The sequence below is a fragment of the Xyrauchen texanus genome, chromosome 47 (genome assembly GCF_025860055.1).
Source record: "Xyrauchen texanus isolate HMW12.3.18 chromosome 47, RBS_HiC_50CHRs, whole genome shotgun sequence".
NCBI classification, from domain to species: domain Eukaryota; kingdom Metazoa; phylum Chordata; class Actinopteri; order Cypriniformes; family Catostomidae; genus Xyrauchen; species Xyrauchen texanus.
The window spans coordinates 3,949,706-3,958,108 of record NC_068322.1 but is presented as its reverse complement, the minus strand read 5'-3'; the positions used below and the strand labels follow the sequence as shown (position 1 = coordinate 3,958,108).

General features: G+C 35.9%; 2 protein-coding genes across 3 annotated transcripts in view; one reads left to right on the top strand and one right to left on the bottom strand.

Moving 5' to 3' along the window:
• Nucleotides 1–16: 16 nt before the first annotated feature.
• On the bottom strand, nucleotides 17–1,997 carry LOC127638988 (cytochrome c oxidase assembly factor 6 homolog). The gene is made up of 3 exons (XM_052120772.1): nucleotides 1,845–1,997; nucleotides 1,456–1,629; nucleotides 17–355 (listed from the first exon to the last, which is right to left on the bottom strand). Exons 2-3 carry the CDS (start codon nucleotides 1,597–1,599, stop codon nucleotides 263–265), a joined length of 237 nt encoding a protein of 78 aa, XP_051976732.1. The 5' UTR covers nucleotides 1,600–1,629; nucleotides 1,845–1,997; the 3' UTR covers nucleotides 17–262.
• Nucleotides 1,998–7,389: 5,392 nt separating this feature from the next.
• The window catches only part of LOC127639227 (receptor-type tyrosine-protein phosphatase zeta-like), a 45,831-nt gene continuing 44,817 nt past the window's right edge, over nucleotides 7,390–8,403 (top strand). For both annotated transcript variants that reach the window (XM_052121140.1, XM_052121139.1), the window contains exon 1: nucleotides 7,390–7,597. In XM_052121140.1, coding sequence (XP_051977100.1) covers nucleotides 7,489–7,597 — 109 coding nt within the window. In that variant the 5' untranslated portion in view covers nucleotides 7,390–7,488. The remainder of the gene's footprint in view (nucleotides 7,598–8,403) is intronic.

The following is an 8,403-nucleotide window of genomic DNA, read 5'->3' as shown; positions in this document are numbered from 1 at the left end:
CACTCTATTTTTTTTGTTCAAGTATTTATTCTGCATCTCAAATATTACAATGAAGCTCCATACGGTAGACATCAATCATAAACATTTTGTTTATAGTTGTTGTATTACTTAAGAGTCATAAAAAAATAAAATAAAATTACAGTACTCCTGCAGTATGCATAGTGGCCCCACTGGCACCGTCGGTCTTTGAGTCTGGAGCACACATCAATTGTTCAGTGTTATCACTCACTTCGATGCACAGATAGTTTATTAGTTTCAGCTATCATTTTGGTGCTCCCTCTGTGGGTTCATATCCCTCGTTTTGTATTTTCTCCTTGTACTTCAAAAAGTCTCTTCGTTTGATGAAATACTTCACCTGCCATTGAATTACAACAATCAGTTATTTTACACACATTGTAAAATGGAACAAAGAACCCTAGCATATGTATATGTCAACACAATATTTATTTAAATGGTTTATTTAAATGGTTTATAATAGATACAAGTTTGAATTACATTAATTAATGATGGTTAATTTATATAATTATTAATTGGAATTCAGCACTTATTTATAGTCAAAAACAGCAGTGGTCGACCGATATGGGCGTTTCGATGCCTGATGCCGATTTCTATTGTACTCATATAAAATATTAGACTACATAAAACGATTTAATGGTTGCACACGTAGTCACATTAAACGAATAGTTATCTTAAAAGCTCAGTTTATCATTAGCGCAGTTATCTTTATCCTCAAAATTCAAAATAATAATAAAAATTTAAGATTTTGGAAACGACAAAATAGTGGTGGGAACCACTGATCTATATATATATAACTGGATTGCTCATAGAATTCTAAACTGCCAGAAGTAGGTGAAGCCACAGGAAGTGCTCTGGCGGCCATTTTACTATTTCCTACCGACAGAGGGCATCGACCGCCAACAGATGAAACTCTCAAAAGTGCCCACAGGTTGTAATTGATACAGACTATGTACCTATTAATCACAAATGTATAATCTTTAATAATCAACATATATCAACATATATAGATCAGTGGTGGGAACGCACTTGTTCGGTGAGCTTGATTGACAGTCAGAGTATGTTTCTGATTGGCTAAAAATAAAAAAGGGCGGGTGGTTGACTGACTTTTCTTTTCTTTTTTTCTTTTTTGTTTCATTCAAACAGTCAGAGACAGGTGCGATATATCTCAAGATAACAATTTCTGTTATATCCTATGGAAAGATTTTCAACTATTTTCAGAGCTCATGCGGTTTTTATTTGTGGAAGCATACATTTTGACATAATCCAAATTTCAATTGGAAAAGCAAAGACCATTTGCAATAGCTTTTCCTATGTGTTACTAGTTATGAACCTGTCATATTGAAAAAGCAATATTAATTACCCCGTTTGCTATTTCACTTCATCTGTGTCCTGTTTGGAGCCTGCCAAAATTCAAATGGCTTGCAAACACAAACTCACCCACTGAGCAGGACACTTGTCTTCAAAATCTAGCTGGTATTTTTCACAGGCAGATGTGCTGTCTTTATTGACATCTAAACACTTCCAGAGCTCATCTCTCGCTCCCCAGCAAGCTCTTCGTTCACTGGCATTAGGAGCACTCATCTCTATTCAATCAATATATGTATTCAGCTTCTGAAAGACAAGAGGGGACATCAGGTTTGTTTTCAACTTTTATCACTCATATTGTAAATGATGAAATACATATCTGCATTGACAACAACAGTAATATGAATAGTAGGTTTCATATCACTTCATTGACTAAAGTTGTTTTAGTTATATATACTGCAAGAGAACTGTAGCTGGCTGTCCAGCTCTATTATAAGATAATATAAATTCTGACAACTTACCAAAGACGATTCATCACTGCATATACTTTATAATCTGTAATTGTGTTTAAGCTAGTAAAAGTGTTAATCACTCATATTCTAAAGTGCACAGAGTCTCAAGGACGCATGTAAATATAGGAAGAAGTAATGTAATCAAACATTTGTCGCCTTCTGATGACGCAATCCGTTGCGTAAAGAAAGCAGTTTGGCTAATATCCGCTAGATGACGCACTTGAGACAGTTTATTTATTAATATAAATTAAAGACATACAATAAAACCAAAAATGCATTCATTTTACAATCAACGAAGCCAATCTACAATGGAAGGCTCTTTGCACAAAACAATACATTTAAAAAGAGGATAAAGAAAATTAATAATACAAAAATAATAATACCATAAAAACGTGAAATGACAGGTGGCATCTCCAGAGTTTTTACAACAAATAATACTTTCAGATAAATCTAATAATTTTAATGCTATATATATGGCTTCTTTGGATAAAGTTTATGGATAAAGTGTTTTTCCAATATGATAACATTCATTTATATACATGTAAATTTACTTGTTCCTAAAAGCAATTGTATTTTATTATATATGATTTAAAATAATTATTATAAATATGACTTTATATTATTTATTTTGTATATTTCACAGATACAAATTTTATACTCCGTGTTAAACAAACATAGACTTGGACACTTTTTTTAATATTTTCTTTTTGGTCAAATGTGAAAATATAATCCAGCCCTCTCACATAGCGATGCCAAGAACTACTCTTATCAGACCGAGAGGACATCTGCATTCCTTAACATCCACCTATTGATGCCTGTAATCTTGGCCCTCATTACTGGATCTTGAGAGTGTTGCTCAAGTGTCTGTTGTTTGATGCAACAATAGGTTTTGCTACAGTCCACACTAGGACTAGGACAAGGATGTGAGACAGAAACTAATGCCAAACAAGATGTGTTAGATACAGAGTGATTGAACGGTTGATTGAACTGTGGCTTCTTAAAATTCTTTAGTATCAAATTTCTTTGAATTGACGCTTTCTGTCATCATAACATTAGTCTACAATAATAAATAAATATTTTTTAGGGCATTTAGAAAGGTTAGTTGATGGTTTAATGTGGTCCCATTAGTGGTTTCTCCTAATGTTTTGGACTCAACATGCTACTGAATCATCAGGGCCATTAACAAACAGGAATTAATTGTGTGTGGGAATGCTATTGAAAGTGAGCCCTTTTGTACGAACAGAGTGAGTCTATTGTGAGGTGCTGAATTTTAAAGAGGAGGAGAACAAACATTCATTTCAGATGAACCCTATATGTCGCAGTGTTTTTACCTAAACACTCTATCATTCATTTAGTTGTTACTGATTTTCCAAAATTGTAATTGTTCGCTGATTTTATTTAGTTTAAATTCTAATTTCATAATTTGTATTTATTTATAATGAAATAGACTGCTTTTTTATTTAGCAATAAATTAATAATTATATTGTGTTGTATAACACTATATAGTGTTTATATTGTGGTCAGATGCGTTTTTTAAATGAAAATGAAATGTGGGCTAATTGAGGTTGTTTCTGTTTTTGCATGAAGAAATAATGTTACCTTAAAGGGATAGTTCACCCAAAAATGAAAATTCTCTCATCATTTACTCACCCTCATGCTGTCCCAGCTCTTTTTGACTTTCTTTCTTCAGCAGAACACAAATTAATATTTTTGAAGAATATCTCAGCTCTGTAGGTCCATACAATGCAAGTCAACAGGGTCCAAAACTTTGAAGCTCAAGAAAATGTACAACAGTGGTTTTATCCATGCCATCCAACAGATCAATATTTAAGTCCTTTTTTACTGTTAACTTCCACTTTCAAACTGCCCTTCTAAGCTCTCTGCTTGACTAAAAGTTCTACTTTTGTTTTGGCGATCTGCATTCCCTATCGCCATCTACTGGGCAGGAGGAAAAAGTTATAGTAAAAAAGGATCTGTTTCTTGCCCACACCTATCATATACCTATGAAGACATGGAATTAAACACCGTAGTCGTATGGATTACTTTTATGCTGCCTTTATGTGCTTTTTTGTGCTTCAAAGTTTTGGACCCTGTTGACTTGCATTGTATGGACCTACAGAGCTGAGATATTCTACAAAAATTAAAATGTTTGTTTGTGTTCAGCTGAAAAAAGAAATCCATACTTGTGTGGGATGAGGGTCAGTAAATGATGAGAGACTATTCTTTTAAAATAAATGTTACGTATTATCTAAAATGGTGTTGTTTTTTCTTTTATCGTACATCAAAACAACTGGAGAAGCCCTTCCTTTTTTGTTCCACTTTTGATGACTTTAATGTGTTGTTTCTTTTATCTCTATGCCTGTGTTTTTGATTGTCTGTAATGGTATGATTAGGAGGTCAGCACTTGGCTGTTTGATTTCTCTCCACCGTCAAGTTTTCTCCTTCTCATTTTGGGTTGTCTGTTGCTAAGGAACTGAGACATGTGGCATATAGTTTCAGGCATTCCTCTGAATTTCAACACCTATTAATGATCAAAACGACTTCAAAAATCCACAGAGTTTTAATAGTTTAATGGATAATCCTATGGGAACTGGCATATCAAATCACCAAATTAGCATTCTATAAAGGCCATCTTAATCAGGACCCCGTATAAGCATGATAAATGACTTTAAAATGCTAGCTCATGAGGGTCTCTCTCTCAAGCATGAAACTATCTCAGAACTGCATCAAGTGTCAAAACATTCATTAATAACAGAACAAGCCTTTGTGCCACTGGCATGCCAACTAGAAAAAGGACATCAAAGTACTTATCATAAATGTATCTGTGAAATATTTCCAAAAGAACTCCAAAGGTAACTAGAAAAAGAAAATTCTTGACAAACTTTGAATGTTGACGTGACAATATCTTGCATGGAAGTTGACAACAGTTTAGTTTGAATACTAGGGCAGGTAGAAGAGAGATGCATTATGACGTTTGATTTTTGAGTGGATTCTTGTGTGGATGAGAGAAGTAAACATGACAACAATAAACTATTAGTGTGGTTGTGACCTAAGAGCACTGTTCTCTGGATTCCGAAGTTTGAAGGATTATTTGTCATTCAACCAAAGGTGGAGCTTCTACCTTGTGATTACAGTCACACACTGTGGCCGTCTTTTCAGCCGTGTGTGCATGTGAGATGTGTTTGGATTTTTCTGTGTGGTTCTCTGAGGGAGATAGAGGCCGCTGGCATTGCGCTTCAGATAAAAAGCCCCCAGCTGACTTTCTCTGGGCCCCTCTCTTTTTTTGGACTCAAGGAGGCCTGATGTCACATTTCAGAGACTTACTTCAATGACACAGTCCGCTGTGAGAAAAGGATGGAGTTAGATTCGTGAATGGCTTTTATAAGACCCCCAGGGATTCTCATCTACCCGTTCCTATAGAATAAACCATCACGGGACAAACCCGTGGCTACTATAGATTCCACATATTGTGCTTTTTGTCTAATTTTCAGTGCTTTATACTTGTAGACAAGTCTATTGCAAAAACATGGTCATATTTCTTCCTGCACTGTTGAGGTTTTTCCATTTTCATATGCAACATAGAGATAGGTGTTATCACAATATGCAGATATTGAACGCCCAGCAGATAAATAAGCCACGGGGACTGGCATTCTAACACCATCTGTAATGATTCGCTGTTACATGCATTGATTTATAATGTGCGGCAGGATGCCTGGAATATTGAACTCAGGCAGCACAGCTGGCTATCAATAGTGTTGTTGATATTCATCTACACACCCAGCTGTGGACCAATCATCTGCTTGATTCAGCCTATTCAGTGGTAGCACCCTATTCCACCTTTTGCATTATAAAAACCAAACCAAACCAAGGTGGGAAAAACCTGAAGTCACATGATGCCATTGCTAGCTATTGTTTTTTTTGTTGTTGTTTTTTTTGGTGCTACGAATGAATTGTCTTCTCTCCCATATTGCAGATGCTTATCGAGAGGAATTTAACCCTCATAAGGGAAGACCCTGTGAGATTGCTCTTACGCCATTTATAGCACCTTTAGCTTGATGCTCTTCAGTGTAAAATTATCCCGCTCTTTCACTAAAGCACATCATGAATTCTATATGCATCTTACAGACACAAGAGATGCTCTCGATTCCAAAGTCGTCTGGTTATTTAGAGTCCATGGAACTAATCCGTACATTCTGAATGTACTGGCTGAAATCTCAGCACGCCCTCTTCCTCTTCACTTTTACGACCAACACAATCCCCAGTGCCGTGTTGCCTTGGTGTGACCCTCGGCTCTCTCTGTGTCTTCAAATCTTTCACAGAGTCTCCCTTTCAGTGGCTTTTGTCTCCCTCCCAGTGTATTATTGTCATCTGAACGCACCCAATTAACAATGCTGCTGCTTTTTGTGAAAAGATGAGACCTGGATCCCGATGGCAAGGTCACTGTTTTTCTTAATAGCCCTGAATGGTGGATCATTGTAGAAAAGGGATGTGTTCTGTATACTGGTTGAAAAGAACGCTGCATTGTTGACATTAGTCTTAGCTCCCTCGGAACTAAACATTATTCAAAATAATTCAAATTAGTGCATCAGCCTTACTGTTCTTGCCTCAAGGCTACAGGATTTATTGTTTAAGACTACAAGAAAGGCAACATATTTGTAAGTTTGTGACTATGGGAAGTTTATTTCTACTTCATATTCAACAGGTCTGTGTTAGTCTAAACTGTGAGTGTACAGTGCAGATATGTACTCAGATATGGGTTTTTAGCTGAATGCTGAAGGAGCTGTTTCAAGCTTGCCCTTATAAAAGCTGTCCAGCAAGTGAAGTAGTTGCCCAGCATAAATATGTAAATTTAGGAGAAAGGATAACAACAGAATGTAGAAACAGTGTTTCTGTTAGGTTTGGTTCAGGCACATATAGATGTTACCAGATGTGCTGAGTAGAATCCATTTCAGAGGTGTAATATATATATATATATATATATATTTTTTTTTTTTTTTTTTTGTGATACTATATAGCCTAGAACAGACGAGCTGATCCATGCTTGAAGATGGAATATCACAGTAAATGATTGAGAACACTAGATACATTGCAGGTGATATTTTCTAGAATAAATAGGCATGTTCCTAAAGTGTATCGCATCTGAATTCATTGGCAATCTTATTTTTATATATTGGTCAAGGGCACTTATAAAAACAACAGGTGTGTCATGGAGGAACAGGCATCTTAGAACATGCAGTTCCTTTCCAATCAAATATACTGCATGATCGAAATGCATGCACACATAACACTGTCTACACATTAATCAGCAAACATGCTAATTGCATGTCGCTAAAGCCGGCGTGATCATATTATGGTTAATGAAATTGTGCCCTTTATAAAGTGTTGAATTCCACTATGACAAGCTAAACACCGTGCGTTATTGTTAAGCGCCGCTTAACGATTACGCGCATCCCGTTACAAGGACTATATTAATTGACTGTGCGCGAGCGTGAGGACAGTGGGCGGCGCGTGAACGCATCGTCTGTCCTCGCGCGCACTCTGTGATCATAGTGAATGAAGCTCTGGCGTGGGAAAGAAGAAGAGGTTGCGTGAAACACTGTCATGGACCCACGATAACATCAGTGCAATAGCAGTGCAATTGCGTTATCAATATATGCTCGTTCACTCAGCGTTGAACTTGAGCGCGTGCAAACTGAAGATGCGTGTGATCAGAGGCAGATCGCATCTGCTCATCGCGCAGCTGTGGCTCATCTGTCAAATAGGTAAGAAGTAAATACAATAATGAGTGCGAAAGACATCAGTGATTGATAGGTTTTAATAGATGTTGGGCACGAGTGTGTGGTCCGTGAAGTTGCGTGAAGAGCTTTTTTTCTGCAGGTTGTGCATGCATCATTTAAAAATAATAATAATTATTATTATTATTATATTGCAGATGTTTTATTTGTTTGCTAAAAGTTTAGATTCTTATGCCTCATCTCAGTCATATTAGACAAAGAGCTTTGCAATATCATGTTTTAAAAATAGTAGAATGTTTGTGAATAAAATAGAGGTTTATTAATAAATATTAAGTGTATTGCTGCATTTAGTTGGGATGGGTCATTCTGGTCCAAATATTTTGTATTTTATAGGTAGTTTTTAATTTTCTCAGTCCTTTTATGATAAAATAAATTGCAATCTCAGGTTTTTGAAGTTATTAAAATTGTTGAGTGAATAAATCAGAGGTTTATGCTGTCTATTTCGGCATTATAAAATCGAGTTGAATTATCATATTGTAAATGTTTATCTGGTTATTTAGGTCAGTGGTTCTCAACAGATTTTGCTTTGGGACCCAGATTTTTTTTATTGGGCATTAAAGGGAGATGCAACATTGTACCAAAATTGTTTAACGTACATCAGTAAACAAAAATGTTCTTAAAATGAAACCTTTAAATGTATGCATATGATGGTTTTCAAAGATGAAGGTATGTCAGATAACCTGTCTATGTTGGCATCTTCCTAATTTGGCTCTCTTTTATCAAGTGGCTGATGAAATTGTGACAAAGTGCTGTAGGGTTTGAGAGAATGCATG